This window comes from Python bivittatus, unplaced genomic scaffold (genome assembly GCF_059951505.1).
Source record: "Python bivittatus isolate LINGU-HERP-01145 unplaced genomic scaffold, Pbiv_v1 ctg000330_np1212, whole genome shotgun sequence".
In the NCBI taxonomy this organism is placed as follows: Eukaryota; Metazoa; Chordata; class Lepidosauria; order Squamata; family Pythonidae; genus Python; species Python bivittatus.
Genome location: NW_028277058.1, coordinates 23280417 through 23306187, shown reverse-complemented (window position 1 = coordinate 23306187; position 25771 = coordinate 23280417). Strand labels below are relative to the sequence as shown.

Below are 25771 nucleotides of genomic sequence, written 5' to 3'. Positions count from 1 at the left end.
TAAAACTGCAAAATTCATCTGTAATTGCTGATAGAAACATACTCATAGTTCATGGTTGATACTTCACATTTAGACTACATATACTGAACATTTAGAAGTACTGTAGATGAGAAAACAAGCTACAGAAAGGTAACATCTACATGTCAATGAACCAATGTAATAGTTTGAATGTTCCATCTTTCCAAAGGAAAAATGAAAGAAGCAGGCTTAAGACAGAAAATGTATATGATGCAGCCTAGCCATCATCTGGAACTCAGCATGAAATATGTCATGCATAATTATAAAAGTACTGTAGTTATATTAGACTGACAATATGGGAGTAGGATGAGGGCAATAATTTAATGGGTGGAATGAAAATGACAAATTAGCAGCAAAAATAACAGGAAAGTCTGGTAGCAGTAATTGAATTGAATATTTATTACAACTTATATGCTGTTCCATTTCCAGAGACACTGAGTGGCTTGCAGTATCAACATCATAAGATTAAAAACAAAAATTAATACAAATATAACCGTTCAGTCCAACGTGAGACCATTTCAAGTAGCACAATCTTACTTGTCCCCAAGTGCATTTCTTAAGAGCCATGCTTTGTTTTTGTTTTGGCTGTCCAATAAGAAAAAAGAGATGGTCCAGATATCTGAGGTTGAACTATTTCAAAGGATAGGAGCTATCAATAAGGCAACTTAATTCTGGGATGCCTAAAGTGGCATCCCTCAGTAGTGGAACCTCAGCAAGTCCTCTCTCCTAGATCTTATTGGACAGGTCAATTCAACTTAGAGAAGGTAGTCACAGAGATACCAAGATCCTGAACCAGGTAGTGGCAAAGAGCATTTTGAAATGTACCCAGAAGGTAGCTGGCAGCCAGTGCAGCTCTCATTGTAGTGATGTTGCATCGGCAAACCTTGGTGCACCTGTAACTATCCATCTGCTGCATGCTTCACCATATGTGTTCAGGGGCAGCCCCATATACACCACATTGCATTAAGCCGGTGACAAGGGCATGAGTGACTTGAGAAAAGCCTCCTGATCCAGGAAAGGCAGCAACTTGACCATGAGATGAAATGATGCAAAGATCCTCGTGGCCACTGCCTCCATCTGCTGTTAAAGTGGGAGCCATGACTCCAAGGGGACACCCAAGTTGACAACGAGCTCTACCTGGGGAAGCACTACCCCACCTAGAGTCAAAGATGGACTAACTCTGGACTCAGTTGTCTTACAAATCCACAGCCATATTTGTCTTGGTAAGATTCAGTCTAAATCCGTTTCTCCCATCCAGACCCTAAGCATCTCCAGGCACCAAGTCAGGATCTCCACATCTCTTGCCTGGCCAAGGTTGTGATATATAACTTGTTATTATCAGCATATCAATGATACCTCACTTTGTTCAAGAGGATGTCCTCTCCCAGCAGCTTCATGTAGATATTAAGCTGTGCAGCATAATGGTATGGCTGAGAATTTGATCTTTCTCTAATTACTACCACAGACTGGCACTGGCCACTCGAGGACAAGAATCACTGAAAAACAGTGTTCACCACTCCCAAACCTTGTAGCTGGCCCAGGAGGATACCACCGTCAATGGTATCAAAGGCTGCCAAAAGACTGAGCAGCATCAGGATAATCTGATTTCCACCATTCTAGTCCTGCCAATGGTCTTCAACAAGAGTGACCAAAGCAGTTTCAGTCACACACTGAGGCCTCATAAAATTATAAATATTATAAAATATTTGATTCACATCCAATGCAGTTAGCTAAGATAGAGGTGGAAGTGAAAGCAAGTAACACTAGTACTCATGTTGCTGTGGAGATACCTTCAAGAACCAGAACCAGACAGTAACATAGCCCTTGGTCTAGTTACAGTTTGAAGCAATTTTAAGCAATAGAATTAGAACTCCAGACTTTAGAACTGTAACCTAAAGTTGCCATGATGATATTTACGAATGACACAATATAATGAAGTACAAGCAATTATTGCAATTGTGTCTACTGAATACTGTAGAAACAGCAATCTTATCATTAATGGTTTCAATACACAGTGCACTTAGGAAATTAGGGAAATTCATTTGCTTCACATTCTGAAGTAAGATGACTTTGTATTTCTGACCAGAGTTTGGATTAGAACAGAGATAATTGGATTAGCTTGCACAGCTGCAAACCTTTCCATATTCCTGATGTACTTGAAGCCAGTTTATGAGTGTGACAGCTATCACAGAGATAGCACAAGCACTACAAACAGCTGCTTCCTGATACAATCAAAATGTAGGCATTCAAAATGTGTCCTCAACATCACTGCAACATGTCTTCTTCCCAAGGGCTAAGAAGGTAATGTTTTTTTAAAAAGTTAGCCACTGAACTACTTGTACATCTCTAAGTAATTGGTTAATTAAATTTTAAATTTTCCTTTAGAAAATATATGTGTATGGGTGCATGCACACATGTAATTGAGTAGAATGAACTAGCCAAAGTGAAATGGAATAGTACTTATCCTTCCCATTACTTCTACTGTAGCCAAATGAAATTCAACTGCTGGTAAGCAGCTATGGAACTCAGTGGTGACACACAGGTTGAATACATTGGCATGTCTTCCCCAAGGCTCCAATGGAATTTATGCAAAATGTTCTGTTGATGAAGACAAAGGACAAAATGGTCCCATTCAAGATATGGAACATCTATATTTAAAATGGTGCCCAGCTAGGGGTAGCATTTTAGCTGCTGTGATGTATTTGTTGTTTTGGAAATGGTTAGCCAGATGGATGTGAGAGAAGGGAAAAGGAAGGCATAAGGTAAGAAGAGGTATTAGATAGTAATTGACTGATGAAGGTGAGAGGAGTATCAAGACAGAGCAGATGGAATATGGTAATGGTCCTCTGATTGAAGGAGAAAGATGACAGCATAGCCCTGAGCCTGGATTGGACCAGAAGGTAGCACAGAAGTTCTTGGATTACAACATGGTTGGTGAGCTGCACTGTGACACCATCAGTGTGGGAATCCATAGGAGAATGGAAGATGTCAGCCACCATTATCATGTTAGCAGTGGCAAAGAGAACACTGACCCAGGACAAGAGCCTAAAATCTGCTTTGACCTTGCAAAGATGCCATCTCCAGAAAGACCAGTAAGAAGGGCAGCAATGCAGGCAGAGACTAGCACAGAGGGCTGTTTGTGAAAGTAGAGCGGTAGAGTAGTGAACAAAGTGAAAGGGAGAGTGAGACCATGTCTCATCTGCTTCAGAGTAAAAGACCATATATATGTTAGAACCACTAATACATGTGACAAGCCCTTGGTCACCATGGAGCCATGAACTATTAAACTAGTCTTGAAATCCCCTTTTAGGGTATGCACATGGAAATTACCCAAGATCACAAGCCTTGGGATTCCAAAACCATCCTCAAGCTGAGGTCTGGGAGTTCACAAAGCTGCTGCTCAGATATTGTTCTCGTGTAGTCACTCTCCAATTGAAACCCCAAGCAGCTCCTTGGTTTTTTGTTTTGTTTTTTGTGACGCTGTGGGAGATGAAGTGCTTGAAAAACGACTAGAGCAACAACAGCAGGAAACCAAAAGTGAATATGACTGAAGGGGGGGAGGGGGACAAGACACCTGCAGATCATTTGGATGAGTTTGTAGGTTTTCCTGTGGATGAGGTTGCTATATTTCCTTTAGTTTGGAGATCAGCTTGGAGGGCACAATTGAGGTGCGTGGGGCAGCATCTTGCATCATGATCTGAGATTCTTTTGAAATTATTAAACCCAAGAAAGTGAATAGGATTCAATATAGCATGAGCTCTTGTTCCAGACAATACCTGTTCTGGCAATTGATGTATCATTGAAGCAATGGCAGAAGGATATATCTAAATTTGTGTGGCAGGGAAAAAAACCACGAGTTAAATATAAGGTATTACAAGATGTAAAAGAAAGAGGAAGATTGGGTTTATCTGACTTGAAATTCTACTTTGCAGCTTGTTGTTTGCTTTGGATTAAAGAGTGGATGTTGCTTAGAAATAGAAGGCTTTTGAGCTAGAAGGCCATGATTTGAGATTTGTATGGCATGGATATTTATGGTATGATAAAGCTAAGGTTAATGTAGATTAAAAAAAAAATTGTTAGACATGCCATACTGAGAATATGGAATAGATATAAACCCAAGTTGTGCCCAAACATACCTTTGTGGCTCTCAATACAAGAAGCTTTTTATAGACGAGAGATGATATGTAAACACAAATGGTTGACTTATTGTGATATATTAAAATTTTGTCAAGGGGAGTGTGAAATAAAAACGAGAAGTTCTGGAGGCAGAAGGATATACTTGTCAATGGTTCTCTTATGTACAATTATTAGAAAGATTTAAACTAGACAAAAGAATTTTTGGCTTTGAGCAATGTAAAACTGAGTTTGAAATAGAATTGTGTGCAAACGATGAACATGTTATCGCTAAGATGTATAAACTTTTATTGAAATTTGAAACAGAAGAAGAAGTGAAAGTATGTATGATATACATTGTATTTTATTGTATTTTTATTGTATTTTAATTAATTCCTTTTTGTTCAGTCACTTCCTAGTGAGATGGGCGGTGACCAAATTTGAAATCTAAATAAATAAAATAAATAAATAAAGCAGGCTAAAATTTTTGGTTACAATATACAAATGGAACAGTGGGAGAATATGTGGATGAAAGGACTGAAATTTACATTATGTTATAATCTTAAAGAGAATTCTTATAAAATGATATATTGTTGGTGTATGTCACTGGGGAAACTAGAATGTATAAAGGTACGTCAAATTTATATTGGAAATGTGAACAAGAAGGGACATTTTTTCATGCTCGGTGGATGTGTAAAAAAGCCAGAAAGTTTTTGATGCAAATACATACATTAATTCAAAAGATTTTAAAGATTAATATACAATTGAAACCAGAGGCTTTTCTTTTGGGACTGAATGATAAACAGTTGGAAAAAAGTCATGGAATGTTGTTTTTATATATAACTGCAGCAGGATTATTATATGCAGAAAGGTGGAAAGATTTGACATTATCCACAATGGAGGAATGGATGGTGAAGATGATGGAGCTTGCTGAGATGGCTAAATTGACATCTTTGATCAGAGAAAAGATATTATCTAAGTTTATTGCGGACTGGAAACCCCTTACAGACTTTTTGCATGAAACAGAAAAAAAAGAACTTTTGATTTATGGCTTTGATGATTAGAAAAAAACAGATTATAGAAAAAAATGAAAGTTATGCTGTAACCATAGAGTAAGAGGTAAATTTATATTTATATTTATAACTGCTGTAAAGAAAACTGGAAACTGGAAAAGAAAAAGAAAACTCAAGCTCAGATACTTTGGTCACCTAATGCGAAGAGAGGACTCTTTGGAAAAGACCCTGATGCTGGGAAAGACTGAAGGCAAAAGGAAAAGAGGACGGCAGAGGATGAGATGGTTAGATAGCATCACCGAAGCAATGAGCATGAAACTGAGCAAGCTCCAGGAGGCAGTGAAGGACAGGAAGGCCTGGCATGATATGGTTCATGGGTCACAGAGAGTCGGACACGACTTAACGACTGAACAACAACAAAGAAAACTGGAAGCTATTTCTTTATATTTTTTTTCCTGCACTTTTGGCTTTGTTTTTTTTCCCCCCTCTTTTCTTTATTCCATGTATTAATTTGTTAGTTTTTATCTTTATTAAAATCTTAATAAAGTTATATAAAAAGGTATTCAATATAGCATGAGCTCTGCTATCTACAGAGCTCCTGACCTTGTCCTTCCTGACTCCTTTGTGTGGCTGGGCGATTTGGAAGATAGTTAATGCTTCTTGAGGGAGGGTATTATGCTACTGGCTTTTTAATAGGTGTGATTCATTTTCCCTTGAGGAAGCCAACTCTTTATCTGATCATATTTTACAACTCTTGCCCTGTCTTCGACCTTCCTTCTAGGTAAGGTTGTTGAGAAGATGGCGGGATGCAGCTATAGACGATCTTACAGAAAATTGTCTTGATCCATTTCAGGCAGGATTCAAGCCTATCATGGCACCAAGACAGCATTAATTGCTCTGAAGCTTGACAGCCCTTGATAGGAAAAGTACACCCTTCCTTGTCCTTTTAGACCTTGCAATAGTGTTTGATATAATCAATCATGGTATTTTTTGATGGACTGCCTGCAAGGTTCAGGGGTGTTGTTGTTGCTTTATGGTGGTTCTGTTCCTACCTGAATGGATAGTTCCAGTCAGTAGTCATGGGGGATGAATGGTTGAGCCCTGGCCACTCCGCTGTGGCATGCTTCAAGGCTCAGTCCTATCCTTTACATTATTTAACATCTATATGAAGCTGCTGGACGATATCATCCATTGGTTTGAAGTAAGGTGTCATCATTATGTTGATGGCACTCAATTGTACGTCGCTACTCCAGGCCAAGCTGGAGATGCTACAGAAGTCTTGTACTGGTGTCTGAAGGAGGTAAGGGTCTGAATGGGGAGAAAGAAGTTCAGATTAGACCCTATCAAAATACAGCCACTGTCTGTTATCAAGCATCCAGCAATATTCACCTTGTGTTTGCTTCTGATGGGCACACTCTCCGTGAAATCGCTACTTTGTGACCAGAGTCCTCCTGGACTCATGGCTCCTGCTAAAATAGCAGATGGAAGCTGTGGCCTGAAGGACATTCACCCAGCTCTGCCCAGGATGCTCTTGCAACAGTGTCTCACACCCAGCTCATTGCATGATTGGACTACTGCAATGCACTCAATTGGGAGCTGCCTTTGAACACTGCAACCGGACCACGAGACAGCAAATTATCAGCTGGGGAAACCTATTTGAGAATTACACCTATTCTTAGGTTGCTGCACTGGCTGCATAAGCCTCCAGACCCAATTCAAAGTGCTAGTCAGTATCTATAAAGCCCTATATGGCATGGCACTAGAATGTCTGAGAGACCACTTTACCAAGCATGATTCTGCTTTTCTAGTATGGTAATCTAGAGATCGGTTAAGAATCCTGTCTCCTTGTAAAGCTTATTGAACAGGATCAAAAGGTCAGGCCTTGGTGGTTATAGCCCCCACACTGTGGAATAGTCTGACTTCAGAAGCATGATTGGCCCAACTCTCCATGCCTTCAGAAGGGCCCTGAAGAAAATTTTATTCCAACAGGCTTTTGGCCTATAATATGGTTATTGGGCACCCACTGGTTTTTTGTTTTTTTTTAACGCTGCTTATATTATTTTTTCCTTCAGTCCTAGTCCTAGTGACTGGGAAAGGTATACAAAAACTAACTAAATAAATCTTAATAGAATTGTCATTCCCTGTAATTTCCAAATGCATTTCTCTTCAGAAAGTTAAAAAAAAAAAAGAACTCTTGAACTTCTGGTATAAACATCTGTCAGAATTTCTCTATCTACTTTAACATGGGTCCATTACAAAATGTTACAGATATTTTAATTTGAAGTTCTAACAACTAGTCACCTGAACTAGTTTTCAGATGCTGCAGCTTCATCAATATGAAGACTCTAATGAGAAACCTTGATATCCTACTTTTAGTTTCATATCAACAAGAACACCGATACTGCTCTTTATAGCTTTTGTATGTCTGAATTCTGAATGAACAAAGAATGATGTTATTCTATGTGAATATGTCCTCTTGCAATCCTAAAGTATACATTTATTTTAAAAACATTCAACATTAAAATGTATAGTTTAAATACATGTAAGTGTGATGTGTGTGCGTGTGTGTGTGCGTGTAATGTAAAAAGCATACTACCAAACAGGTACTGCAGAATATACTGAGGTCCAAGCTTCCTGTCTCTGCAAGTTCCACTATTGTCTGTAAAAAATAAAACAAAAACCACATTAAATCTTTTAAGAACTGACTTTATACATAGTATCTCGATTTTTATAAATACAGTCAGATTAGCATATAGACTATCTCAGTGTCTGACAAGTAAATCAAATTGTGAAATTTCACTACGCTTCTGCTGCCAGGATGCCAAGCAATTAGAGCATGTTAACACTGATTCTAACCAGCTGTGTTTGTTGCCAGACTGTTAGCATTCAGTTTTATATGTTTTGTATCTGTTACTAGAAAGACCGTCTGCACTTCCATGACCCTCTTAAACCTTTAAGGTCTCAGTTAACACAATATTGTTTAAGTTCATAATGCCATTGCCTTTTTAATCATGGTCTCATAATTATGGATCAAATTGCTGATGTTTTAAATGAACTGTAAAAAAATTGGTTATTTACCATTCATTTAACATACTGGTTGATGTCAGTATAGGCTTTAAATTGTAAATTTAACCATTTTATTTTAACAATTTTGACTACTTACTGTTGGTTTTGATTTAAGTATTGAATATTGTTATTATTAAATATTTGTATTCCGCCCAACACCCAAAAACTCTGGGCATTTCACAAGGAAACAACTTTAAAAGAAATAAAATAATGTAACAATAAACACGAACGAGGAATAAAAGGCAGCAAACTGGACAGGAGCAAAAACAAACTCACACCACCTAAAGGGGCCTTCACTCATTGCTTGTCAGGCCCAGCCTAAGAACAACAGGGAAACAATCCAGCCAAGTTCAGTTCTTTGTTGCTTAGACCATATAGACAGAATCTTGCCAGACTAAATTTAACTATGCTAAACTAATAAATATACTCTGGGAGAATCTAGGGAGCGGCTATCTTAAGTCTCTTCTTCCCACCCTCATGCTCTGGACTATGTTGTCTCTTGTCTCCCCCTTTTTCTTCCTGGAATGCACTCCCTCCTTCCCGAGAACCTGGGTCTCTATTGCATTCTATCACACTGCTATTAATAATGACAATGCATTATAAAAATATTCAAGAAAAGTGAACAAATATTCAAGTAAAACACATTAAATACCAGCAAATTCTGCAAAGAAATAACTCCTAAATAACAACAATTTTAACTGGTAAAATTGTGCTAACATTATAAATAGTAAGTTGATTTGGTGACCTTTCCTAGTACTTCTTCCTATTAGTACAAATGTTGCTGCTTTTATCTTGATATATAGAAGGGCTTTATTTCCAGTCCCAAGACAGGAGACTATATTTTTTTATAATGTGGTAAGAGCCCATAACACAGTAACCAAAGCTTCACTGAGGAATGCATCCAGGGACTAGAAGGTAACGGTTAAGGAGCTCAGCCCATAATCTGCAGACAAGGGATGGGAGAAAACCAAGAAGCCATCAACCTTGTGATATGAAGCTGAAATTGTACCTATATTCAAACAAGAAAGGTCTTTCTTAAAAGAAAATTCTATTATTTATTAATTTAGAATACATTAATAAAATTGCCTATAGGATTGCTTACTCTTCTATAATTTAACCCACACTCTTAGATTCTAATGAGGTGCTTTTTACAGGTACTGGTATAGAAATATCTAACATCAAAGAAAAATTCTGTTTTTCAGTGGTGGGGTCTACTCTGTGGAATAATTCACTGTTTGAGCTAAGCCAGGCCCTTATTACAATTTACAAGGCAGCTTAAAATGTGCAATTTTATCCTAGACTTTCAGAGGTTTTTAGTGTTTAATTTTAATGGTTTTATAAAAATTTATATATGTTACACATGGAGTAGCATATACATTTATAAATAAATATGTGAAGTAGTAAGTGAACAAAAATAAACCCTGATTCCAGTTGAATCCACAAAATTCTGAAAAAGAGGCCACTTTTGTGTAAGAATATAAAATTGAAGTGTTTAAAATGGCAAATAAAATTAACAGAAGGAGACTCATCTAAAATTGGTTGATCCATTAAGCAGTCAAAGATTTTGGACCTCACAACAAAATTGGCATGGTAGACATCAGAATCATTGATTTGCCAGTTGAAAGAGTTGAAGAATCATAATCATGATCTTCTTGGTCATCATGGTGTTATGAAAAAGTTTATCATCCTGTTGCAACAAAGCTTGATACGTTTGACAAGGATCCTGGTGACTAGAGGAGTTGGAGAAAATGCATTAAAAAATCCTTAACCATTTGTACTGGAATTCATTCTCCAGTGGATTGTGAGCTTTTATCATCCAGTTGTGGATGCTGAGCACACTGACAGTTATGTGCATCTGCAAAAATATCCACTTAAAATTGGCCCCAGCTTTTGAATATCTTGCAGTGCCCAAGAAAGCAGAATCCAGTTCTGGTTTATTTTAGATTTCCAGTGTGCCTTTTTTTTATGGAAAGTCAAGGCCTTGGTACAACTGAACCTGTTTGCTAAGACATTTTATTCACAGAAATGTCAACCACCACCAAAAAAATATGTCATCCAAAATATGATGGGAAGTAGAATCCTAGAAAGTATCTCTTCCTGTTTATTTATATCAAAAGCACCATGTTGTCTGAGAGTACATGACCTATGTAATGGTATACATAATGGGATGCATTACCTATAAAGTGTAGAGATGTTTATCACTTCAAGAAATTTGAACATACTCATATGAGCTAGGCTTCTTACAGAACCCAACTTCACCATGAAGGAAATTGCCAACTAAAGTTGTTTTTTGGGAACTATCCTAAGAGAAGCCACTCTATGAAAGATAGTATTATGATGTCCAGCATTCTGAAGTGAGCAATCACCACTGCTACAAACTTAGTGCAATTGCAAAGCTGAAGGGTAGCACCTGATACTACTGTAGTTTCCAGCTTCTCTAAAACCAAAGAAAATGGGAATAGCTTGTTCCAATAGCAATATGAAAACAAGCAGAATGGAATGCAAAGCATCAGCTTTCTTTGAGACTATGAAATACCAAGAACAAAAACTCCTACTGTGTTGATTTCTGGTATCACTTATATCACTGTCTCTCAAATGTTGTTACACAGCTGATGAGAGAAGTAGAAAGTGGGGAGGGGTGCCAAATCAGCACTAGAACAGGAAAATCATACTCTACGTCACATCTATTTGAAATGATTTTGAGACCCAACAATATATTTGTTTTTTTAAAATAAGCCACTTTCTCCAAACATTAGTCCCAGTCCTAGAAAGTCAGATACAAAGTGCTAAAAAATGATTTTTCAATTTATCTCGAACATCATGCAAGGAAAGAAATGATCTTAGAAAAAGGAAAGGGGTATTTAGACCCTAACCCTCCAGTCTATGATAAGGTGTAAGGCTGGAAACATTGCTCTGAATCAGATCTGCAGCCCACTGACAGTGTCTAATGTGGGAGGGATGTTGCTCAGTATGAGTGGCAAGGCCCAAATGATACATAGTGTTTTTCATGCTCTAAACTTGCAAGTCACTCTTCAGAGTGAAAGTCTTCTTCTGCTCAGAGACCAGAGGATTGTGACCAAGCATGACACCTCAGTTCTGTAACTCCAATCATGGATTTAGTAGCACTATCGGCATAATGTCTAAAAGTACTTATCTTTGGTTAGGACAATGTACTTATTTATTTGTAGATTTTTATTTTACTTTTTCTCCAGGAAATCAAGATGTCTTACATAGGGGACTCCTTTCATTTTATCCAAAAAACAACAATCTTATATGGTAGACTGAGCTGAGAGAGTATGACTGACCCAGAGTCACCGAGTGAATTTTTGCAGCTAAAGGTGGACTTGAATTAGGCAGAATAAATTATTTTCATACATGCAAGTATTTATGGTGCTTAAATTATCTGCAGCCTAAATCTCACCTTTCCAAAAATAATTTTTAAGAATTTCAACTCTCTTACAGGTTACATTTAGGCAAAGTACTCAACTCATTCCAAAAACTGTTAAGCTTAATAAAATTAAAAACAGAAACAGATGCAAGAAACATGTGAAATTCATCCCTCTAATTTACAGGAGTCCTTAGCCCTGTAGATCATAGTATTCCTGTTTGTTGAAGTGTAGCTTTAGCAAGATTATATTTATCTAAATATAGAAGGGAAATGGGGCTTGTTCGTTTTATATGAATTCATTCTGGAGCAGATAAGGAGGGTTGGGAGCATGTTTTTTCAGTAGTTTCACTCTTTCCTGACCAGCTGATTCCAAAGGTGATTACTGATAGATTGATTCAAACCTCAAACTGGCTAAGTCTCTCTGTGATGATTTATGGCTGGAAAGAGCTACACAAAACTGCACAAAATACAGACATTAAAAAAAAAAGGAAATGGAGCAATACAAACATTGCTGAAATAGCTGAACAATGAGAAGAATCAAAATGCTGCTGTTATATGACTATCTTTCTGCTAAAATGTCCTCTGGGATCTTCGGTAAGTTCCTTACCTGTGGCTGATGCACAGAGACTATGAACAAGAAATAATATTTTCATAAAACAGTGCCTTAAGAATAAATACAAAAAACTAAACTTCACTATTCATTAACAAGTGCCAAATCTTGTTTACCTTTTTCTTTTGTTCTTCTGTGGCTTTAATTATTCCTGGGTCTGATTTCCAGGATTTTCCAAAATTATAGAAAAGTGCAACACTATTGGCAAGAAATGGAAGGTGGATAAACAGAAAACTGAGATGTACTATCATTAAGGAATTTAAATACAACATTCTCAAATTAATATTAGTTTTATTTTAAAAACAGTGCAGTGTCCTTCAAAGCAAAGTTTTCTTAATTAACGAAATTTACTTCTACTATGGATACCAAAGAGTGTTCCTAATGCAGGAGACAGGGGAAAGAGGAGGATCAAGGAAGTTTCACTGGAAGGTTAAGGAAAGCATTTGTACGAAAGAATTCAAACCTCTCCTACTTACTATCATATCCCAAGCTTAACATCAAGCAAAGGGAATGAAAAACTTAAAGCACACCCAGGAAAGAGACTGAAAGTTGTACACTTTAGTGAGAGGTAAACATCGCTATTCTGGGATCCATGGAACACAAATAATTTCTTCTTCTAGAACATTTATTCCCAAAAACTACTGAACCACTGCTAGATTAGCACATTCTGGAAGAAAAATGGAACATTCCAGTGTTCCCCCAAAGTTCTAGCCTCAGAACAATTAATTTTCCACCAAGTAACAACCATCTATCTGCCCTCATTTCCACTCTACTGGTCTGTGCTGGCATGTCTTTGGAATCATCAGAGCTTCTGAGATCAGAACATAATTATTAACATGGTAGAATTATTCTGCCCATATTTCTCCCAAAGACAAGACTAGATGGGTAATAATGAGAATTATAGCACAACGTATCTGTAGTGCAGATATCTGTCGTGCATCAGGTTGGGGAAGTCTGAATATCAATAAAATATTACGACTGCATCTAGAAAATGATTTAAGACCAAGTAATCAAATATTTTCAGTGGATTTAATTTATTTTAAATTAAAATGTATGATTGCAACAAACTCCCCCAAATTAAAGTCCTATAATGCATTCTAAAATACTGAAGTATATATATAGACTTCTCCAGAAAATGGCAAAGAAGACTACACATATTTTATTAGGAAAAAGATGAATGGCATTGTCTGTCACTACAGTTTTGGTAATGTCAGCTCTTTTCAAACTCAGATATTAACTTTTAACTAAGAATCTACAAACCAAATGAACATATTGGAAATTATTTCCCACTCCCTGTTCATGGCCTTCTAAAAAAAAAGGTCTTACTGGAAAAAGAGTCTAGTACAGTATGAGCAATTTATTTTATTATTCACAAAGCAAGTGACTGCATTTTTCATTTATTTTTTAATTTATATGAATTTTATCTACTATTCATTAAAAGGAATCCCTTTTATTCTGTAAAGAAGAAATTATACCTTTTAATTAAAGGTCTTACTGGAAAAAGAGTCTAGTACAGCTGAAAGAATGGACAAGTGGTAGCATCAAAACATCATCCCTGAAAGTTGGCTGAAACAACCTATAAAACAGCAGTGTGTGTCATTTAGAGTCATTCACATGGAAATGGAAAATTTCCATGCTCTTAATTTCCACAGTTCTTTTAATTAAAAAAATATTTCTATATAGACTGAATAATTTATTTCTTAATGTTAAGAACAATGACAAATTTCTCAATATAATGATTTGTTTTAGGTTCTTCAAAATTGGGATGTGCATAAAACAAAAATTTGCTTCATTCTGATTACAGCATTACAACCCTGGATTGTGTTAACCCTGTTTTGGGCTGGCCAAAATCTGGAAAAACTAAATCTGGAACATAATGCCTGTGCTAAGTTTGGGTTATCTGAAACCCAGAAGAGTTATAGTTATACATAAGTTATACATTTGAATTCAGAACAAGAGCCTTGCCTGCACAAATTTGAACAGCCACTAGATGGCAGCAAAGCAAGACAAAAATCCCGACCTCCTTGCTGCCATCTAGTGATCAATCCAGATTTTGCAGCCCAGTCCTGGTAGCCTTAGCCCTAGCCTTCCTTGAGCTGAGCAGGCAAAAAAACAAGTTTTAGCCTAGGATATAGATATTCTTATTGAAAGGAGTGTGATGGGTGATTGGCTGGTTCTATGTGTTTCTGATCTCTCATACAACACAAATCTTTCAATAAATTACTTTCTTTAGGGTAGGAGTGCATGCTGGCAAAAAATATTAAATTAATTCCAAGTGGTATATCATCACGGTGACACTTATGCATTTCCTCCCAAACTAGGTCATGTATCGATGGCTGTGTGGGTCTTCCGGGCTGTGTGGCCGTGTTCTGGAAGTTTTGTTTCCTAATGTTTCGCCAGCACCTGTGACCAGCATCTTCAGAGTGCAGGAGCACAGACAGGAGCAGTTCTCTCTGTGCCCAGGGGGATGTGACCCTTTTTGTGGGTATTTATAGAGATCTGAGGGGGGGGAAGGGGGATTAGGGGTGTGTGGGGGTTGGGTTACTGAGTGGCTGCTTGTTTTGGTGTCACCATCTGTGTGTATCTTCCTGGGGATTAGGCAGGGCTTTTTCTTCTATTGAACTGTTAACGAGGGGCTGCTGGGGGTGATTAGCAAGTTCATTGTGTGAACTGTTCACATGTCCTGGTGGGTGAGCTGAGTTCGTTGACCTTTTGCAGGCTGTATTTTTCAGGATTGGTAGCCAGGTTTTGTTGATTTTTAGACTCTCCTCTTTTTTATTGAAACTGTGCTGGTGTTTGTGAATCTCAATGGCTTCCCGGTATAGCCTGGTATAGTGGCTGTTGATGTTGTCCAGTATCTCTGTGTTTTCAAATAGGATTTTGTGTCCAGTGTGCTTGACAGCATGTTCAGCTACTGCAGATTTTTCTGGTTGCTGTAGTCTGCAGTGTCTTTCGTGTTCTTTTATCCTGGTATGGATGCTGCGTTTTGTGGTCCCGATGTATACTTGCCCGCAACTGCATGGTATGCGGTATACTCCTGCGGCGGTGAGGGGATCCCTTTTGTCTTTTGCTGATTTTAGCACTTCTTGTACTTTTCTGGTGGGTCTGAAGATTGTTTGGAAATTGTGTTTTTCCATCAGTTTTCCCATGCGGTCTGTGACCCCTTTGATAAAGGGCAGAAATACTTTGTTGGTGGGTGGCTGTTTTTCTTCTTCAGTCGCATGTTGTTTTCTTGGTTTGATGGCTCTTTTTATTTCATTCTTGGAGTAGCCATTCGCTTGTAGGACCCAATTAAGGTGGTTAAGTTCAGAGTTTAGGAATTGGGTTTCGCAGATCCGATTGGCACGATCCATGAGGGTTTTGATAATGCCTCTTTTCTGACGTGGGTAGTGGTTGGAGTTTTTGTGTAGGTACCGGTCTGTGTGGGTGGGTTTTCTGTAGACTTTGTGTCCTAATTTGAGGTCTGGTTTGCGTATGACCAACGTGTCTAGAAATGGAAGTTGGCCGTCCACTTCTTTTTCCATGGTGAATTGTATATTGGGGTGGACGCTGTTTAGGTGGTTCAGGAACTTCTCTAGGTCTTCTTCATCCTGACTCCAAATTGCGAAGGTGTCATCCACAAATCGGAACCAGACTGTTGGGGTAATGGATGCGGTTTCTAAAGCCCGTTTTTCAAAATGTTCCATGTAGAAATTTGCTACGACTGGGCTCAGGGGGCTTCCCATGGCGACACCGTCCATCTGTTCGTAGTACTCATTATCCCATAGGAAGTAACTGGTTGTTAGGCAGTGCTGAAATAAGGCTGTGATGTCTTCTGGGAAGATCTGTTGATGACTGCCAGGGTGTCCCTCACTGGTACCTTGGTGAACAGGGAGACCACGTCAAAGCTGACCAGTTTGTCCGTGGGGTTTCAGGGTGCTGATTTTGTCGATGAAATGTCCTGAGTCTCTGATGTGGGCTGGAGTCTGTCCAACGTGGGTCTGTAGAAGGGTGGCCAGATGTTTGGATAATTCATATGTTGGGGAGCCAATGGCGCTTACAATGGGTCTGAGTGGGATCGAGTCTTTGTGGATTTTGGGGAGTCCGTATAGTCTGGGTGTAAGGGCTTCTGTCTTGCATATGCGTTGAAGAACGTTAGGAAACAAAACTTCCAGAACACGGCCACACAGCCCGGAAGACCCACACCAGCCATCGTATGCCGGCCGTGAAAGCCCTCGACAATACATAGGTCATGTATCCCTAAAACTAACCTTGCAGTCAGTAAGGAACATGAACCAAGTCTCTCCACTCTTTCCCTGGTAGACTGAACAAGCAAGTTAGATGTTGCCTGGGAGAGAGGCCCCACTTGGGAAACTCAAAATTACCTCCTTTCCTGGTTGCCAGCATTTACATCTGTAATGAAATTAAATTTAGCTGACACTATGCTATAGTACAGTGTGTTGCATACATTTTTTATCACACACAGTAGTAAAATTACTCAAGTCATACAAATGCTTTTCCTCAGCAAAATGTCTCAACTTTTTACACCTGAATTGGTAACAAACTGCAGCAAACAGGTAAAAAACCTAAGCTCAAATATATTTACAACCAAATTGCACTACAGTATTAGATTTATATCTTGCCTTTCATTCAGGAACTTAAGGCAGTGTGCATAGCACTTCCTCCTCCTTTTATTTTCTACAACCTTAAGAAGTTGTTTGGGCTGAGAGAGAAAGTGTGACTGGCCCAAAGTCAGTCAGTGAGTTTTCATGACTGAGGGTGGACTTGAACCTGGATTTCCCTGGTGCCAGACCAACAGCTTAACCACTAAACCACACTGGCTCTGATTGTACCAACAGTGCAAAACAGCATGAACAAGATGCACATGCAGGCCACCCAGCCCTGACCTTTGTATTTTTAAATGCACTTTGAGGACTCCACAAATAAAAGGACTTAAGATAATGCAATGCATATAATGCAAGATGAGTCAATGGCAACACCAAAGTCAAATACTCCAAGAACCAATCAAACAGAGCTACTTTTTGCTTTTCAAATGCAAAACTTTCTGAAAAAAAGTAAATAAACTACATTTATGGTAAGTTTGTTGAGTTTAGCTATGCACATGGTACTTTTGAAAAAGAAACTCACTGCAAAGGATTTTCAGTCTCATCATTAACAGGAATCTAGAGCATGCAGAGAATGCACACACATCTCTAAGCAGCAGACCAACAATATTTACTAGTACTTTTTCCATGCACATAACTTATGTGTGAACTTAAACATGTATCACATGCAAGGACAGACCTTTGAGGTTGTCTCTGCATTTCATCTTCTGCTCTTTAGAAGGTCACAAACATTAACCCACCCATATGAACTTCAACTTCTACATAGAAATCTCTACAAAAATAAGCCATAGTTTATCTTTTAGGCAGTCAGGCAATGGGATTAGTGGCAAAGAAAGAATAAAGTTCTTTTTCTTTAGTCTGGGCTGTATGGTTACTGCTGTCTAGAGCATTTCCATGTTTTATGTGTGAGTGATATGAGTGCATATAACTTCAGTTTCATTCAACTGGGTCAGAATCTGTAGCCCAGCAACATCATCACTGACCATCTCTAGAGATAGTCTGAGTAGCCTTCTGGCTTACTTACTTACTTCTGAAGCATTCTGCACTGCTGCCCAAGCCACAGATACTTCTTTTCTCCATGACAATGTGCTAAGCATGCTCTTTGAAGTTTAGGTTAATGTGCTTGAGCTGCCAAGCAGAATCCCATGCCAGAAATGGGACCTTAATTGCTACTACTGCTAGTGGGGAACCATCTGCTGAACAGCCTAGTGCTCTCTTCCTAGTTCTGTCATAATCTTTTTTCCTCCACTGGGCCACTTCCACAACTATAACTCTCCATCAGGGGAGGCTGACAATCATCCCTCCTTGATCACACAGTGTAGCTTGCTTGGAATGCAAGACAGTCAGCCTCTGTATAATTCCTGTGTGAAGTTGGGTTGCCGAGGCTCTGCTGTTTTCAGTTCTTCCTAGAATTGACCCAAAAATTTCCACTACCAATGTAATAATCAGTGAAAAAGGGAGAAAAAAACCCTGTGGAATCTAGGAAAAGGAAGATACTAAAAGATACTAAAAGAATTTTGCAAACAACCCTGGACAAATTTCATTTTGCCATAAACCAGGTAAACTTCATTAGACCAATGATTCTATAGTTTTTAACCATTGCTACTTCAGCTGTATATTGTAAAGAAAGGCTGCACTATTCCCTTCTATATACTCAAACTGTCTTCCTGGCATAAATGTTGAGATCGAGAGAAAGGATATCATTCCAAAACCAGAAAAACCATGTCACATACATCCAGAATTTTGTTGCTAGGTAGATTCCAAGAGGGAGAGCACTATGCATGGAGTGATCAAAGAATGATCTGTGGAACAGAGAAACAACATCACATAATTGATTAGTATATATGCTACATATCCTTGCTTGCTGAATATAGTTTAATCTGTTTAAAAAGTTATAGGCTAAAATAATAGATCAGTTTAACATTACTGGAAAAGATGTATAACATCATTCGATAAACGCCTGCCAGGTTCCCAAGTGACTGATTCAGAAATTGCATCTGTTCAGCCTGCAGTCCTCATATGAAGTATCAGTTAAGCCAATTAAGCATTATTTCCATCAAAAGATTTTATCCAGTTTATTTTTTAAATGTACATAAACACTGAGGCTGACCAGACTGCTTTTCCTTTGAATTTTATCCTTTTCATCCCCAGTGACCCTTACTATAAATTATATGGCCACTTGAATAAGCACCCTTTTGTCTGGCATTTATGTACTCTATTTGGGTCAATTTCCTCTATTGTTCTCTTTTTCCTGGATGTATTATTTTCATTGAGGTAACTGAATTTCAAAACTGGAATTCACCATGACTGTTGCTGGGAATTAACAGTGAATAATACAGTTAAGATGCATTGTCCAGCAAATACAACAACACTAGCAAATTTTTAAACAACATTTGTCCAGTAATGCTTATAAATGTTATGTCAATCTGCATACACACAAAAAATTCTCACACACTCCCTCTTTCTAGCACAATCAATGAAAAAGAAAGAGGAAGAAGAACACTGAGAAGAGAGAACTATACAGGAAAAGAAAGAACAGAGAATGTGAAGTTCTCTTCAGATATTACAAAAAAGTGTTCCCACTTGGGTAGCAGGGATGAATCCCATCCCCCCTAAGTTGGGCTGAAATCTTCAAAGACGTACTATGGGTACTTTCAAAAAGGATAGCCACAGCCAGTTGGATTTGAAAGGAAAGGAGCTTATGCCCACTGCTCTCCAATAGATTTTAATCGTTTTAATCCTTTTGTAAAGCTTGAACAGGGATATACTGCTTGCCCTTAATGTACAGAATATTTACAACGTGGCAAGTAAAAAACAGGGAAAAAAAACAACACTGCCATTGCTCCCGCATTTTCATCTATAGACTCCACCCCTATTTTTGTTACTCTCCAATTATAAAACAATCATTCACGTACACGTACATCTCACATATGTTCAATGGTAATTGAGGGAAAGACTATACTTCCTTTAATTTAAACTCATCTGCATACAGGTAGTATAAAATTTTTCTTTGCTAATAATAAACAGAGCTCTAAAATTGTTTATTCTAAAGTCCGAGAGTGAAATTTATTTTAAAACCCCGCTCAGCCAAACTCAAAAATGACAGATATTTAACTGACTTTAAGTAAAAGTTAAACCAAGAGATTAAGCTGTAGTAATACAATTTTTTACTTTTACACAATAGAGCCCAATGTTTAAAATACTAATCTGACATGGATTATATTTCTTATACTGGCAATAAATTGAATGCATTTGTTTTTGCCACTAAAATTATATGGATAAAAGCAATCCAGGTTTTGTCCACTCTTAAAATTTTAAGATAGCCTTTTAAAGGAAATAAGATTTACAATAAAACATTTCATTATGGAAATAAGTGAAAAATATTGTCCACTGCTACAGAAAGTGTGTTTATTCATTAATAAAGAAACTTCAACATTTATGGCTAACAGATAATCATATAAAAGTTATGAAAGATTAATTTCTTCACTCTCATACTACAAAGTGAAATAATGATTGATATGTTGATTGAACTGGTAAAGTTATTTTCCATTGACAGCTACATTATGAATGCTACTTTCATCTAGCATCGAACATGACCAAATATCAAGAACTCAGGATATAAGGACATCACAACATATTTCCTTACATAAGACATCTAATATCTCCATGTTTCACTATCTGTGAATGTTACACTAATATTAATGTATAATGAAAGAATGAAACTAGATAAAACTAATACCTTTCAAAAGAAGCACCTTAATGTATCTGACAATATATTACATAATAAACAAAGTAACATTTTTGGGTACCTACTTGGAAAGAAACTGAACCATAGCCCAAACACCACCATACATTAGTCCTTTGATTAGCCAAGAATCAATATCAAGATCTGCTATAAATCCAACCAGCCAAATAACTAGGAAAGGTGTTCCTAGCATCACCTTCTGACGGAATTCCTACAAAAAATAGCAAATATTTATTATTCTATTTTTTAAATGAGCTAGTGGAAAAGTATAATTTTTGTTCAAATACTTCACAGTACCTGTAATTAAAAAAGATCAAAGAAGATCTATGTTCAGTAAAGTATATGAGGCCTAGGTACGGTCAGTCACTTCATCACAGTAGGAAAAGTAATTTTTTAAAAAGTCAATTAATTTAAAAGAAGCAAAAGCACAAAATTCTAAGTACCTCTTGACATCATCTCAAAAAATTACATGTCAACAAGACTCAAAGTTTATCATTTTATTAAATATTATTCTCACCTTATCAGCCCTCAGCTTCCTGAGAAAAGATGGATTGTCATAACCTTTTGCTTGCCTTGCCTCCTGTAGATGATTTATCATCCAAACATTTTTTCTTTGCTTTGCTAAATCAAGTGGTGATTCTCCCTATTAAAATATAAAATATTTAAAATAATTTTAGCTTAAAAGTGGAAAATACATAACAATTTCACTTAAATATTATTTAAAAGTTTTAGAAATATTAAATTAGTTCCCTATATTATGTAGTTCACTAGTCTGGAACAAGAGGCTCTCTTTCACATATTAACAAGCAGCAGAGGCAAGGAAAAAGTCAATTTCATTTACAGGATTTAGCTAACAGATACGTTTGTGCTATTATCAATATCTCATGTAGATGTTCACTCTATACATTAGATTGATTGCAAAACAATTAGAGATTAAAATATGTTTTAAACATCCTTATTAGTGGTGCAATATCAGAATTCTACCCATCAATTTTTCTCCCACAAAATGTTCATATTTTAATTAAATATATGAATAGGTGCTTACATGTGCTTTTTGCACACCTAGATTCTATCAGCAGGTTCTATACACTTTATTGTGTATAGATCACATATTCAAGAATTCTCTATGGGCATTCTGTAAAGCTTAAATCCAACAATTGAGCAATCCCAGTTCTTCACTGTTTAGTCTGCATCTGTGTACATGAAAAGGCATGTTAAGAGCTGCCAATATTAGTATGAAATTTAAACTATAAGAAATGTTTTAGTTTTCAAAATCATTGCTACAATAAAGCTAAGAAATACAAATTAATAATGAATAATTTTCATCCTTCCTCTAAGATAATGGGTTTCATCTTTCCTCTAATAATGGGTTCTGGTCACTTTAATCTGCAAGTCTCATAAATTTTGCACAAAATAACAAAATAACAAAGCTATGAGGTTGTGGCAATCTCTTTATGTAATTCATGTCAAATGCAGAAATCCTTCCAATGTCCAAAAAATTAAAATAAACTTGCAATACAATGCTGGCCAGCTTTCTATCAGAGATTTGGGACAAAACAGAGCTCATTTACACCTAAAGAAAGAAAAGTTCTTATGGAACAGAGGAGGCAAAGGACAACCAACTGAAGGTACCTTCAGCTCCAGTTTTGCACTCCTCCTCTCTTCTACTGAAGGTAACTCCCCTCCTAAACAAATATTCATGGAGGCTTGAAAAATGGCTGAATCCTCCATCGTTTGGCCCCCGCCTAAAAAAAAATGAGACAGGTACTAGAAACTGAAAAGTTACCCAGTAAAGGCATAAATCCTTTGAAACAAAGTACAAATTGCAAGGATTACACATACGTATTCCAACATCAATAGAAACTAGATATACTCAGAAGTAGGTAGTTAATTTCTATTGATAGGATTTGCACACAAAAGCCCTGCATAGCAGCATCAAAATCTTAGCCAACAAACCACCATGAGAGATTTCAACAGAAATAAAAATCAGCTCACAGTATTTTCTGGTCCCTAGGAGGAGTTTCCTTCCATTTCCACTATGTATTTAAAAAGCTTACCCCATCAAACAGTTTAAGATCAAGAGATGCTGTGGAGCCCCCACCCCACCCCCCTTGAGACATCACTTGCTATAAGGAAATCAACGTTTATACAATCTGGAGATGCCAGGTTGGACAAATCCAAACTAAAGGAACCTCCATCTTGCTCTGGTTCACCTTTCCATTATGGTTCTACCTAAATACAATTTCAGGCTGTGCAAATACAATAAAAGAATAGCTTATGGCTTTGGTCTCTGGAGACAAACTACAACACTACAACAACTCAGCCCCAAAACATGTTAACTGCAGGATGAGGTTTCATACAAATGTGGATGATTCCTAACTAGCCTACTAGAAAGTACAGAAAACAGAAAGAACAGTTCGATCTCTTGCTACTTTTAGAGAAAATGCTAGAGAAATGAAGAAGTAAGTACTCTATTTTGAACCTCTAATGCAGCAGGAAGTACTAGTACTCTTTTTTTACATATTGAAATACAGATAGTCCCCAGTTTAAGAACAAATTCCATTCCCAAGGTCTCTCCTTAAGTCGAATTTGTATGTAAGCCAGAACAGTATTATTGTATAACACTGTATAAGTAATATTGTGCAATTAACTCGGACCATTGTGTATGTAACTTGAATGTTGCTACCATAGGCTCCTTTCTTAACTATGGGTCATCCTTAAATTGGGCGTTCTTAACCTAAGGACTACTTGTACAACAGTTCTGAACTGCAGTTTTGTTTTCTAGCTCATTTTTAATATCGGAACCATGCATATGAAAGCATGTAAATGGAGCCAGGTTAAAAAGGAAAAAGGAAGCACAAATAATACAAGACCCAGTTTCCTAGCAGAACTTAATCTGAATCACAAATACATTATGGAAGGATGAAAATAATCTGTCCCTTCCTCATCATGTGGTTAAAAGTAACTATTAGTATGGTTGGAGTAAAAACAAAAATCACTCTGTGGGAAAAGCAAAGGTTTTGTATGTCAGGAGCATTCTGACTGGAAGCAGACTAAGATACTATGTTTTTTAAGGGGGAAAAAAACTTGCCATTTAATGTAAAATAAATAGTAATTTGTTGTTGAATCTAAAGTTCCAAAACAACGTCTACTTGAATTGTCAACCTACATGCAAACATGGATTTTTAAGAACAGAACTGCATGGATTCAAGATATTGCAACACAAACTTATAACTCAGTGTCTTATTTTTATGTCATTATGTTAATATATTTTCCTGAGGTCATATTAATATATTTTCCTGAGATCTTAAAAAGTAATGGGAATGCTGGGTTCTGTAAAGCAGCAATTGATAACAGAATTATCAATTATCAAGAACTGAGAAACTGAGAAGATGAAAGAAAGACAATGAGCAGTAACCATAAATAAGAGAGCAACAACTATCTTCTGCTCTCACAGACACAGCACCTCTATCATAGCATGTATGCTTTCAGTCCTTGTTTTCCTTTCACTCTGTACAGTATAAAACAACCCTAACTCTAACAATGGATTCAAATTGAAACCGTGTTAGAACCAGATAAGTTTATAAAACACTGAGTCAGCACAAGACACAGGCACATAATTTCTTTTATTTTTCTGGCTGGAAGAGAGGCAGTTGACATCGAGCATTCAGTTATCAACAAAGCAAGTATCCAATATGCCTTCCAAGGGACACTTCTGCAAACTCTGAAAAAGATCTTTTAGTTTTTTTAGTAATATCTCATTTGACAGCTTTCAGCTCAAATCTCGGAGTAATATTATTTATTCTCTTTTCTTTTTATAAAAATACACTGAAGAAAACCTCAGTTTTTCCTCTGGAATTGTCACTGCCCAGATGTTGCAGGCCTTCTTGAGTTACCTCCCCCTCTTCAGTAAACTACAGAACAAGTGTATTGTCGAAGGCTTTCACGGCCGGCATACAATGGCTGGTGTGGGTCTTCCGGGCTGTGTGGCCGTGGTCTTGAAGTTTTGTTTCCTAACGTTTCGCCAGCACCTGTGACCGGCATCTTCAGAGTGCAGGAGCACAGACAGGAGCAGTTCTCTCTGTGCCCAGGGTGATGTGACCCTTTTGTGGGTATTTATAGAGATCTGAGGGGGGGGAAGGGGGGGATTGGGGGGGTGTGGGTGGGGTATCACCCTGGGCACAGAGAGAACTGCTCCTGTCTGTGCCCCTGCACTCTGAAGATGCCGGTCACAGGTGCTGGCGAAACGTTAGGAAACAAAACTTCAAGACCATGGCCACACAGCCCGGAAGACCCACACCAGCTACAGAACAAGTAACTATATATCTGGATGTGTTAGCCTGCTGCAGCAAAAACAAGAAAAACTGTGCTTTGTAAAGATTAATTTGTTATATCCCAACCTTCTGTGCATTACATTCACTTTGCTGAAAACAGTTCATGAAAACATCAGTTATATCTGTATTTGTTTTTAAGGTACCACTAAATTCTTTATTGGATTTTCTATCTATTTGTTACCTTGCAGATTAAAAAAAAAAAACATGTAAATATCCCATGGCCAACTGCTGCTTGCCATTTAATGAAGAGAAAGCAAAGATATTCCAGACTATGGAAGCTATTTTTAGATAAATCTATCCAGAACACAGCTTTATTAGTCTTTTTCAACAACAAAACTAATGTCTCACAGGACCTTAAAAATTAACCAATATGATGTTACAAGTTCTGATGGATCACAATCTAACAAAGTGAATATTGTCCCACAAAATATTATTACATAATAATAATATTCAGACGTTTCAAGGTATTATAGGGCACTTTGCTTTTTCTTTAATAAATACATGAATACTTTATTTTCAGGGATCCAAACAGTGTGCCTGTAATTACAGTATTTCCAAAAACAGTCTTAGAGAATAAAATTATTGCTGCTTGCAGCTCAGTGCTTGATTTGAAAGGGTGCCCATCTGTCCAGAAAAAAACAGCCAAATTAAGCTGAGATATTAAGCTGACATCTTTGGGCAAAGAAAACCAACCATACCAGTTTGCCTTGTGGAAAAAGGGGTTTTTAAGACTGGCCATACCCACCAAGGTAGCAATTTTGTGAGAGCATCATGACATGCTCTCAAAATCCTAAATATGTTAACCACTCCAAAAACACTGGGGATCTCTGAATATTTCATAAAATAATAACTCAGTGGAGGAATGGGAAACAGAAAATGT

At 37.4% G+C, this 25771-nt stretch overlaps 1 protein-coding gene across 1 annotated transcript in view; it reads right to left on the bottom strand.

Moving 5' to 3' along the window:
• Positions 1 to 25771, bottom strand: part of ZDHHC17 (zDHHC palmitoyltransferase 17) — a 60388-nt gene that overhangs the window by 7338 nt on the left and 27279 nt on the right. The window contains exons 8-12 of the mRNA XM_007425232.4: positions 21075 to 21200; positions 20626 to 20768; positions 18514 to 18614; positions 12325 to 12449; positions 7741 to 7803 (exon numbers count right to left, since the gene is read on the bottom strand). Of these exons, the coding sequence (XP_007425294.1) occupies positions 7741 to 7803; positions 12325 to 12449; positions 18514 to 18614; positions 20626 to 20768; positions 21075 to 21200 (558 nt within the window). The remainder of the gene's footprint in view (positions 1 to 7740; positions 7804 to 12324; positions 12450 to 18513; positions 18615 to 20625; positions 20769 to 21074; positions 21201 to 25771) is intronic.